This window comes from Antrostomus carolinensis, unplaced genomic scaffold (assembly GCF_000700745.2).
Source record: "Antrostomus carolinensis isolate BGI_N321 unplaced genomic scaffold, ASM70074v2 scaffold41, whole genome shotgun sequence".
NCBI lineage: Eukaryota > Metazoa > Chordata > Aves > Caprimulgiformes > Caprimulgidae > Antrostomus > Antrostomus carolinensis.
Window position 1 is genome coordinate 73,333 of NW_010291771.1, and position 12,396 is coordinate 85,728.

Here is a 12,396-nt window from a genome sequence, read left to right on the forward strand (position 1 = left end):
AGAGCACTGAGCCAAGTAGCGTTCCCAGCACCTATCATTTTCCATCTTATAATTTGACTGTAGTAACATATTCAATCTTTTTTTTGGTAAGTTGCAAACATTAATACTTCATAGCAAAAAAACCTTGTTAACTCAAGGAAGGGAGAGATTAAAAGTCATCATCGACAATAGTGAAAGTCCCACCTCCTGAATGTGTGACACAATGGCAGCTTGTGTTTCAATATCCAGTTGTTTTATTCTTTCAATAAACTCTTCTTTTCTTTCACACTGTTAAAAGAAATCACACCCTTAAACAGTGCTACTATCTTAAAACTTACTGCACCATTTTTCATTTAAATAATAAAAAATCCCCACATTGCTAACAACAAAATGTTCCAGATCTACACGTTGTCACAATAGAAGGTGTAACATTTCATTGCTCCATATGGAGCATGAGCTGAATGATGCATTAAATTATTTAAACTTTTTACAGTCAGTACAATTAAGGCTAAGTTAAATGGCTGGTTTTGCTCTTCAAAAACAAGTTCAACACACTGAGATCAAGAGGTTGGGGCAACAGCCAGAGGAAATCATCACAGCTTCATTAATGGAGCTGCACAAATATAAACCTATATTTACATTGCATTATTTAACCTGTCTGCTTTGCTGTTTGCATTTTGCTTGGTTTTGGCAATGAAAAGAAATGCATCACTTTAGACACTATTCACATCAATGCATAATGTTGCTTTTTGGACTAAATAAATATGTGCTTTAGATAAAAAATGGGGTTGGGCAACATTCTGGATAAAAATGAATGACATTTCAGACAAACAGATTTTAGTAAATCTTTTACTTAAGGCTCTAAAAGAGGCAGACATCTGCTATCTGTATATCTGTGATTGTACACTAACAACATTATTGTCTTCCTGTAACAACTCTGCATTATGAAGTTAAGCATTACTTAAAGATTATTTAAAAAAAAACAAACAAAAAAAAACTCCCAACAAACCCCTCATTTACAGTGTTCTTTTAGGGCCTGGTTCTGAGTTTCAATTATTCCTTTCACTGGGAGGAATCTCAGACCCATAAATGGGGACTGAGGATGCACAGCAACTTGCCAAATCAGACCTTTATTCTTTGTGCTGCAATGCAACACTGGTACAGTTCACAGCAGCCATATGTAGACAGCTTTACCCTGACATAATTGACTTGACATAGCTGAGCAGGGTAAGTGTCCCAAGGCATGACAAAAACACTAGACAGACCTACAAACAAGGTCAATTATAAGCAAAGGCTAGCCTGCAACATGTCTGTTGTGAGGTTTGGTGGGCAGAACACTGATTTCTTTATCTGGTAACTGTTGTGCATTTCTGGTTAGTCTTCCATATACATTGCCTGTCTATTTATTTAACAAATACTGTGTAAAAATCCTCACATGAATATACAAAGTATCTATTCATTTTGGATTTTCTACATGTAGAAGATTATGCAAATAAATTCAGGATTCATTAAACAAATGTTTAGACTGTTAGCTTATCTATGTTTAGCATTAATATGCACTGTTTCACTCTATTTTAAAACAGTAAGAAAATAAACCAACAATCTTGATATCAAGAACACTGTTCAAAGCTTATCATTTCCCACTCTGTTATCAAAGTGAACTACTTAGTTGCAAGAGGACATATCCTATGGCTGATTAAGCACTGGCAACAAATTGAGGCTACTGCTGTCACAAAGCGTGCTTCCTTTCCCCCGCATTTTGTTCATTCACCTATTGCATCTTCTCACAAGCTCACAAACTGTCTTGAGCTGGAGATCTGTTCATACAGCACTGATCTTTGGGTGGATTTCTCAGTCCAGAAAAAATAACAGATTAAAAAAAAAAAAACAACAACAACTTATTTTTCAAGTCTTTAATGAATGTTCACCTGCACAGCACATCCCAGAACCAACAACAGCAGCTTCTTAATTTCATCCATACTTTTACCTGGAGAGGAAAGAAGGGAATCAGTACATATGTACAACACATTAAGTACTTGCAAGTGATCCTCTCCAAAATATCTGCCTGAAAAGATAAATAAGGCCTTTGAACAAGTATCTGAACAATATGTATCTGCCCATTATAATGCTACCATATTTCCCATGTAACAATAACAGTTCTAATGGATTAGTTTAAAATCCCAAATCCAGCAAGACTTTTCTTCCCCCCCTTATGTGCTATCCTCATCTACATTTTCTGAGGCTTTTCTGATCAACACAGTGGGAAAAAAATTCCTTTAAATAGTTCAATGCATACGCCCAATGCTTGTCCCTTGTTTTGCGATTAACAAGGGTACAAAAAAGCCCACCAAATCACCACCTCTTTTCCCCCTCCAAAAAAATCCCCACCAAAACAAAAACCACCCTGAGCAGAAGCAAAGGAGGGTTACTCTCAAAGATCAAGGACTTGTCCTAAATTCTCCATCTGTAAAATAGCTGCCACTCAGACATCCCAAAGCTGAATGCTGTTCTGTGCACCTAAATTCTCGCCGAGAGGTGTTTTAGCAAATAAACTCTGCCTCTGTTCTGCATCAAAGCCTCTTCACACTTTAAAGCACAAACCCCATGTGCTAAGAGGGATAAAAAATGAGTGATGTAGCAGGGAGAATATGCAGTTAACCATATGCTCAGGGAGCCACGGGAGGGAGGAGACACAGGCAGGTTGCTCCTGCAGGGAATCCTGCTGCAACCAACAGCCCTGTCTGCCACCGCCTAAGGTTAGGAGAGGGAAAGTCACACAAGGGGGAACCTGTGTGGCTCTGAGCCAACTTCAAATCATCTTTCAACCAACTAATGTGGGGATTGCTGGGTAGTAAAGCAAAATTACATGTAGCAGAGACAGACAAAGGGAGACGGAAGGCAAGGAGCTTCAATGAGGAAATAAAAAAAAAAAAATCATTCTGGAGCGTGGTCCAGGAAAAGCCTGTCCTTATCCACAGTGAGGGAAGAGAAGGAAAGAGAAAGAGGCCACAGAGTTTCCTCTCATTCCCATACACCTGCATGCTTCCTGACACAGAGGGTATAACCATGGGATAAATGTTTTCATTTTATACCTGGCTTTACTTAGGTGTTCAGTTGCTCCTGTCACTAAATACACAGGTAATTTCTGAGTGCAATGGTGTTCCTCCACCAACACCACGCCCTTGTAAGGCTGCACTTGCAGAAAGTTAAGAGGCATGTGCAGAACCCAAGCCCGAGAAACCAGAGTTAAACTGACTCATCAGTTAAGCTGCCACAGCCCTGCATATGTGCAAAGGCACACTGACCTAAACTACCACCGTTCCCAGAACCTTGCAAGCCACTGTGGCTGCATGCAGGCAGCTTAGGAAATAACTTGGTTTATGATTTCCTGATTTTAGGGCACACAAAATGCCCTAAAGCAGTCTTTAAATATACCTTACTTCTTCAGTCCTTTTTCAACAACTTTTAGGAATGTTAATCTTTAAAATGTCTCAAGAATGCCCTACAGAAATTATCAGTATACTGTACAAATCAACACTAGAATTCTCAATATCCAAGTCCCACATTATTAATAATTCTGTAAGCAGGAATTCTTCTTCTGCAGAGACACACGTATTTAAAATGTGCTAGCTCACACTTCACTCTGTAAATACAATATAGTTTATTTCACTACAGAATATTTAAGAACTGTTTTTGAAAGATGTAAAATCATTCTTACTCTTCTCCCCATATCCATACAAAGCTTGCTCTTTTCTGAAAAATTACAATCTAATACACAAATAATATTTCAGTCCATGAAAGTCTGGTTGTTCTAGATGATTCTGAATAACACAACCTTACATATAGACAGCATCACAAAAAAACCTCTTAGCAACAACAACAGAACACCTGTTACTTCATGAACAGTTCCTTTGAGGGCACTACTAGCCCAAGGAGACAGTTTGATGAGAAGACATTTTGTCATGAAACTGGGTTCTCATTAGAGTTTCAGCATTGGGTTTCATTCTGCACCACCTTCAGAGCAGATCCAGACCAGGGATTAAATGCAGAGCATGCCTGTGGGACACAAGAGCAAGTTGCTAAGTCATGGAGGGCAAGTGACTTGAATGCGTGTCTCATTCTCCCAAACTTACTCAGGGCAGAACATCTTCTCCATGACAGACTGAATGAGCAGCTATCAGGCTGCTTGCTCCAGATCTTACCAGACAAGTGCTCTAACCCTTGTGTGCTCTGGGAACCTCCAACTGTTGACCATAAATTCCACTCTGAGCACCATGGCATCACAACTATCCTCAGGGTGAGCCTAGTGGCTTGAGATAACTCATTTTAGAAAACAACAGGGTAACTTTCCAACAGTCAGAGCATCTATACCATCCTAAAGACATGCGAGCTACTTAACCCATTCAAACCACATTCTACTTCTCTGCACCAAAGGCAGTAGTAGGCTTAGCTATTCAGATGGGCATCAGTGACACTGCATGACCCTGCAAGGTGAAACACCTTCAGCTATTACTGCAGAGTAACTAAGCAAGGACAACCCACTTCTCCCACCAGGGACTGACCTTGCCTGGAAACACCACTCTCAGATCTTGTCCACACTTGGGCCCTCTCATCAGGAAGAGAAGCTGAAGCAGATGTGGCAAACCCCTTTGGCAGGGAAGGCCAAGCCAGAGTTTATAGAAAGAAGTGAGAAATTAAAAGATTTTAGGTAATAATTATATTATTAGCTTGCTACTGTTTTAAAGCTAACATTTGGCAGTTCGCTCTACCCACTGGCAGCTTTCACAGAAAACTTAGCTGTCAGGATTTTTAAATAATTTTCAAGATTTCTTTTTAAATACATTATTTTATGCTTGCAGACATGCTATCGACATTTAATGAAAATGAGAAACACTTCTAAGACTGAAAGGGCTAATTAACAGATCTACTCTGCCAGCCACCCAAGTGTTTCAGAAGATGATGTGGGACTGTTTTAAGACCTACACTTCCCTCAGTTCCTTAGGCTTTTTCTCAAAAGTTGTTTCCCATGGAGTGAAAATGGTTTGTTGGCATTAAGGCACTTCGAGATCACTCTTACTCAAGCTAGGTTTGAGTAACATTTTAAAGCCTTGTAGAATAATGTTATTTACAGGAGATATTTAAAAGAAATAGGCTATGAGTATGAAAAAACACTTTACCTATCTGAAGTGCTTTAGAGAGAGTTTTCAATTAAACCTCATAATAAGCCAGGAAGGGATTAATTACCTCTCCTCCCTTACACCTCACTCACAGTGAGAGCTGAGATACCACATATTTAAGTGGAGTGCCCAAGTTTACTAAGTGAATCAGAAGCACACCAAGGATTACAGCACAGCACCTAGTTTTATGCTCAGGACAGTACATTTATCCCGTAATATATATTGAAGAAAAGCAACTGAACTTTACCCCCAATTCAATTATGCCTCCTGAACAGTGAATTATTCTGTGGTGCTTTTCAAAAGGCTTCATTTGTGCTAATATAGTAAGGTGGTAAAGTTCCCTGTGTGCTGCATAAGCAGGAGTGTGAAGGCGTCCCTATGTTGGCTCATTGGGATGACACAAATCCTTCCAGGATGGCTGGGAAGAAAGTCAACTGGGTCCACCCAGCCTTATGAGCTGACCTTACCAAGACAGTGTTTTCTGATGACCTAGGATGCAAATGCTCAGGTCTGGGGCAGCTGCCAGCAGACAGGTACCCACAAGCTGAAGCAAATGGACAGGATTCAAAACTAGCACTTAAACAGAAAGATGCTAATTAAAAAAAAAAAAGAAAAAAATTATTTTCTTTTATACCTTTCTGAAAATTCCAGGGCAGCTGCTCTCTGGCCACATGTTTGTGCCTGCAAGGGAACCAGCCACCTGGGGGATTTGCAGAAAGACCATCTGCTCCCAACCATAAGAGAGGGCCAGCAGGTTTTCTGGAAAATAAAGGGAGGAAAAGCCCGGGCACCACCTGTGCATCCTGGGAGCCTCCCTGTGCCAGAGGCCAGGAGACCCTTCTGCTCTCACAGGGGATAGAGGGTGGGAAACAGATGGCAGGACTCAGGAAGAAGGCGGGCAGAGGGATTATGAGACACAACAACAAAATAAGGAGGATGAAGGTACAGAGAACACAGACAATAAAAAAAAAATGAGAGGGGGTAGGAAAGGTGTCAGAGGAAACAGAAACAAGAGCACCCAAGCACGTGAAATCCTGAGCTTGTGCCACTTACTTTCTGCACGTTTCTACTTGGACGCTCCCCCAGCAAAGGAGAGGGAGCACCAGCACATGCAGTGCCACACGCAGCGGCCGGGGCACAAGTGGAGACGGCAGGAAGGGGGGAGACACACGAGTGCTGTTTTTCCCAACTGTAGCAACATCCTGAGTGAGAAAAGCTTGAACACTAAATTTGCACTCTTGAGGCAGTTGTTAGTTTTATATTTTATGAACCTTTGTGCCTCTGGAGGCTTGTGAAACAAAATGAGGAAGGAAACCAGACATTAAAAAAAGACCCCAGTTAAGAGCAGACATCTTTTATGATTTTGATGAAAAACAATTTCTATAGATGCTGGTTAGTGGGGACTTTGGGCTCTCTCATTCACAAACTTAACATGTAATTTGAAAAGGGGATCTAAATGGCAAAGTTTTTTGAAGAGACAAAAATGAGCCTACTTCAGGCAAATAAAACCTCATTTCTATTCTTTGTCTGAAAAAAGTTAAAATTCCACACCCCCCCACTTAACTATGACTGTTTCAAAGGATTAATTGCTATCAGTTTCCAAGTACATGCACTAGCTGTGTTAAACTAAGCATGTCTAGGATCTAAGAAATTAAACAACACCTCTAAAAAGAGGTTCGGGACTAGTACTGTATACTGATATTCCTTGTGTGGGCACATGAATGACTGGCCACTTATAAGGCATGCCTAAAAACCAAAGGGAGCTATAAAAGGTGATTACAGTGATGTGTATAGATCACAAATACGCTGATGATTTTCACATTGAGCACAGGGGGAGGTGTGGTCTAGTAATGAATTGAAAAAACATGGAGGAAGACAAAAACAGAGTGGAAATTTAATGATAATAGTTGCCTACTGTACAGTGCAGTGAAGAGAATAAATCCTGCAGTGTCAACTGCATCGCTTTACAAGTCAGATTCCTGGGAAAATTTTGTAAATCCTTTAATTAAACTTCCAAGTTTATTTTCAGCTCCCTATATTTGAGAAAACAGTCAAAGCCTTTATCTTATTACAAATATTTTTGCAACTTTTATGCCCATGGCTAAATGAACTGAAGCAGGCAAAATTGCCATGGCCTGGAACAAAATGATTTAGAAGACATGAAAGCAAGTAAAGCTCCTAAATCCAGCAGACATGTGCCTTCTCCTATGCAAAAACCCCAATTGCTACTGCATTTTTAGTGGCGGTAGCTCTGTTTTTCCAATGGTCTCACAATCAAAGCAGAGCTGCAGAAGTTCTCAGTAGTCCCAACTGTTGAGTACCAAATGGGAGCTAAATAGTAAGAACAGCATTCTCGGCTTTAGAGCTGTGCAGTTTATAATTTAGTACACGTAACACCACTTTTGTCTGTGTCTTAGAAGGAAAACCTAAAATTTGCAGATAGCCTGGTGAACAGACAGCTCTGAAAAATATGCATAGCAAAACATCATGTGGGCTTGTTAAAAAGGAATAAGTCACTAAAATTGTTACTTAGTAGGTCATACTGAATGATCTAACAGCTCCCTGATCTTGATCTATGGAGTCAATACAGTCATTAGAAGCCTTCCCCCCAGCTCAAACAGTACAAAGCAACACTGTATTTGTTCCAGGAATGTGATCACGGGATCAATTTTTCTTCCTATGATTGAGATGGACCTTTCATTCAGATAACTTACCCACAGGACAAGGAAGGCACAAGTGGGATTTCATCACTGCCTCAGATCCACCCCAGCCCTGCAGACTGCCTGCTCCTTGGTCTCCCATATTGCCCAGCACTGTCTCTGCAGATGCTGCCTCCAGGACTCTCCTCCTTCCCTCTCAGTCTCTGTCCTGGACTGAATCACTGAGACAGAGAAGGAGGTTTCTCCTCTACTGTTCTTGCCACTTCTCAACACTTCCCTCAAACAACTGTCTGCATCATGTCTTCTCCCCAGACCACTGTCATCCCAGCCTCCTTGCTTCTGTCAGCTTTCCCTGGGGCTTCTCTCTATTCATGCCAGAAGCACCGCTTCCCTTGCTGATGACTGCTTTGCCCTCACACCTCTACTCAATCTGCAGCCCTCCTTTAGCTCTCTTGCTGACAGAGATAATCTCTCATTTCATTTGTTCTTCCCCTTCCAAGTGCCCCTGCCTTCTCACTTCTCTCTGCAAGACATGCAGTAACAAAGACATCAACCTGACAGTCACCTGGTCATCACTCACCCACAGCCTATTCCTTCATTCAGCTTTTTGTATTGGTTTTACTAACTTCTCCTCAGCCTTCTCCTTCCTGTTCCCTCTCTGAGCTTCCCATCAGCTCTCAGCCAGGTTTCTCTTCCTGAAGGAAGTTCTAGTTCTCCACATCGCTAACTATTTCTTTAGCACATCTTACCAGTGATCATCCACCTAAGGGTAAGACTGAGACGAGTTTCTCTTGAAATCCTATCGCTCACATACTCCTCCTTGAATAAATTCTTTGGAGCAAGTACATCTCAAGTCTTTCTTTGTTCATCACCTTCCTCTGTGGTGTCTAAGCTGGGACTGGTTCTCAAAACCGTTATATAGTATGGCTAAACAAGAATTTAATATTTTTTAATACAAACATAACCCAATTTTAGATGTCCAGAAATTACATTTTTCGCATTCTTTATCCTCTTTTCCAGTGTTCTGAATAATACCAATGATAAGTCAGCAATGGATAAAATAAATTCTAAAAGATCACATTAATAGAAACAAATAAACAAACAAAACCAAACCACCACATTTCAAAAGATCTCAGAAAGTGAAGCAAAATTTCTTGTTGTAATTAAAGGAGCTAGAAGATGGGAACACATGGATGATCAAGATCTTTCTTATAAGAGACACACCAGGTACTTCTTTCAAAGAAAGATCTAAGGTGCTGACAAAAAACAGCTGGTCAATGATGGGCAATTATAGCTCAATACAGGACAGCTTTCAAGTGTGCAGCTTCCCCAGGAACCAACACTGTGGTTACTGCATTATGAGTCTTCTCCCAGCTGTTGCCCAGGAACAGCCATGACAAGAAACCAGCCAGACTTTTCCATTGACACTTGGCCAGCAGAGATACTGCCTCGTTGGCCCCAACATCTCTATTCACTGGCATTAAGCCCAGGCTCTGCCCATTGCCCATATGACTGAGAAAAGCAACAGCTCTTGTATTTGTTTTCTTCGTTACCCGTAACAGTAGCCTATACAGGAGAATTATGATTGGCATTGCAGACTGTAATCCTTTTGCTGAAGAAGTAGATGTCTTACCCTCAGCTTGCTTTTACTGCAGAAGTGCCAAGACTATGAGTTTCAGTGTTCCAACATCTGTAAGTTAATATTCTTTTCTGATATAAACCCTTTTTTGTACATACACACCAGTGCTACTAAGAGCAGCAAAATAAAAGCCTCTGCCAAGTTTTCTGCCATTTGTTTGTTCTGGAGATGCTGATTCCTGTGTTATTCCCCACCACTGCTGACAGGGTTCATCTAGTTTTCCTTCTTTGGTAAAAACAAATACATTGTCCTTGGCACTGGCATGAGGCTAAGGCAGAGACAGAATGGGCATTAAAAAAAAAAAAAAAAAAAAAAGAAGTAAAAACCACAGCAACAAACCCTTTTATTTCAGAAGGGTGGTCCTAAGGAGTAGTCAACTTTGTTTTCAGGCTAAACAACTTTCATTTTGCTCCATCAAAGACACTGAGCTCTGGACATAAGCTCATTCACTTCCAGGTCAATTTTGACGTGATACCTCATGTAGCAGATGCCATTGCCTAGACGACATGGTCAGATAGATGTTTTTCTCCTTGTTGATTCTCTTCCTTACTTTTTCCCCATTTGTAATACTGTATTTTTCTCTCCATCCTCACATATTTTTCTTCCCACACTTCATTTGCAACAGTTCCTTCACACTTTAGGGCAATCCTGAACTGTACCGATTATACAGGTACACAGGTCAGAAAACACGGAGGACACATGATTCTCCTATGGCAGACTGTATCCTGGGCCACTTGCAGCAGGGAGTGAAGAGACATGACTTTCAAGCAAACAGTTGCTGCTCTGGCTTCAGCAAGAACTAAATCACTGTCATACATGTATGTGTATGACATGCAGACATATATGTCAGATATTATATTTGTATGCACAGGTACGTAAATTTAAGTGTTACATATTAGATAGATTAAACTGTGAGACTCAGAGGTATTTAAATAGTTGTAGTTTGGCTACAAATATGCATAGTTTGCTTAAAAGCATGTTTGTAATTTAAGAAAATAAAACAAATACAAATTTTATTTAGCATTAGAAGAGGCAGGGTGGAGAACCCAACAAACTACTCACCAGAAAGAGGATCTTTGCCAATCATTAAAACATTTGGTAAATTCATCACAATCAGCTGCTGGAGAACCTCCTAAACAAAAGAGAGCAACAGGCAAAGTTCAGTGTGAAGGAATTCAAATCAATCACACCACAAAGAACAGAGAGCTCCATCGATTACAAAGCTTTTAATGCACTGGCAGGTCAGAGGTCACAAGAAGAAGCCTTACTTGAGAGAAAAATCACTATTTGAAGATGGCATCAGGTTGCACAGCTAACATACGCTAATAATCTCCTTTAACAATGGCTTATATAGAACTTAAAGAGTCCCATGGCACTAATCAGGATAAATGCAGGGCCATGCCAGGCACACCCATCAGTCATGCCTTTACCCCAGGCATGCCCTGTATTCATTACAGCTGCTGTTAAGTTCCAGGGTGTACAAATGCACTGGGTTCAAAGGTACCTAAGCCATTCTGTGAAGTTTGAGTAATTCAAATAATTGGTCAAACTATGTCATGGGTCTGAGATTTTAATGATGGGTTGAAGTAGGTGTGAGGGAAAGCTACTGAAAAGACATCTTTCAATCCAGCTTCTCCAAGCAGTGCAAGTTCTAGATTTGTTTACATTGTTTTTAATGGAAAGTAAAATAGATTAAAGTATGTCATGAGCCTCATTTAAAGGTCATTTTATTTTGGGGGAGATGAAGGAAGGGAGGTGCATTGCTTGGCCAGGTTCAATATCTAAATGTCAGCTGCCTGAAGCTACTCTGAAATGACAGAATGGCCTGAAGGGACAGGAAAGTCTATAAGCCCTAGGACAGGCAAAATGCTCAAAGGTGGACAAATAAATACGTTGCAAATGGGATTCTGCATGGTAATACTTTGAGCCATGCACCCCAGAAACATACAGAGCACAGGAGCACTGCTGTTAGCTTCAACCTGCAGTTACCAGCACTCATTTATGATGATCTGAATAAAACATTTTGCAGACAAGTATTTATTTCACATAAAAAGCCTGGGAGGAAAATTGTTGAGTGACTAAAGCACTGTGCTGATATTCAGGAAACAAAGGTTCACACATATAACTCTACCCAAGGTTTGGCAGGTGTCTTTTCCCCACTTGTCTCCATTTCTAGCCTACCTCTAAGGCCAGTGGGAGGGCACAGGCATTAATACTTGCAGAGCATTCAGAGCCAGGGGAAAAAGTACTGCAGCAGAGCACAGAAACACGTTTCCTGAAACAATCGCCCATTCAACCAAACACTTCCTCTCCAAGTCACCCCATTGTTATTTCTCTGCTTTCAAAGTTACCATAGGAGGAAAATTAAGCCTGACTGAAAGAGGAAATATTTCAGTGAGCCTGCAGCATTTGATAAGTAATCAGAGTGGATACTCTAAAATATACAATTTAAAAAAAAAAATGTTTTGGACAGTACACATTTCATTTTCTTTCCTCTGATCCATACTCAAAGCATATTCCTCAGCAGTTTCTTTTTTGGATAAAGTAGAAATATCTCAGGGTCACAGCTGATGGGGGTTTTGGTGCTGTTAATAAAGAAAGAAGGCTCTACAGAGCAATGTGAAGTTTGGCTAATGCAGACCACGCATTTGCCGAGTCATTAGCCAAATGCATTTTATAGTTTGTGCATTTGAGACACATTAAACAAAAGTTTGTTTGCACCTGTTACCAAAGCAGGTGCAAAATCTATTGGATTTAACAACACATGGCTGGACTGCAGTATCTCCTATGACAATAAAGTGTGGCACTGAGGCTTTAAACAAACAAACAAATCAGAATTTGCATATACCAAAGTACTGAGCTTTAACCAGCAATTTCCATGGCAAAAAAGAGAAAGAATTGTGCTTCCAGTCACCCGGCATGTGGAGCGTCACTGAGGCAG

General features: G+C 40.5%; 1 protein-coding gene across 1 annotated transcript in view; it reads right to left on the reverse strand.

Annotated features, from left to right (window-relative positions):
- The window catches only part of CCDC88C (coiled-coil and HOOK domain protein 88C), a 92,097-nt gene that overhangs the window by 49,538 nt on the left and 30,163 nt on the right, over positions 1-12,396 (reverse strand). Inside the window, exons 2-4 of the mRNA XM_029087149.1 lie at positions 10,518-10,587; positions 1,908-1,966; positions 184-267 (exon numbers count right to left, since the gene is read on the reverse strand). Coding sequence (XP_028942982.1) covers positions 184-267; positions 1,908-1,966; positions 10,518-10,563 — 189 coding nt within the window. The 5' untranslated portion in view covers positions 10,564-10,587. The remainder of the gene's footprint in view (positions 1-183; positions 268-1,907; positions 1,967-10,517; positions 10,588-12,396) is intronic.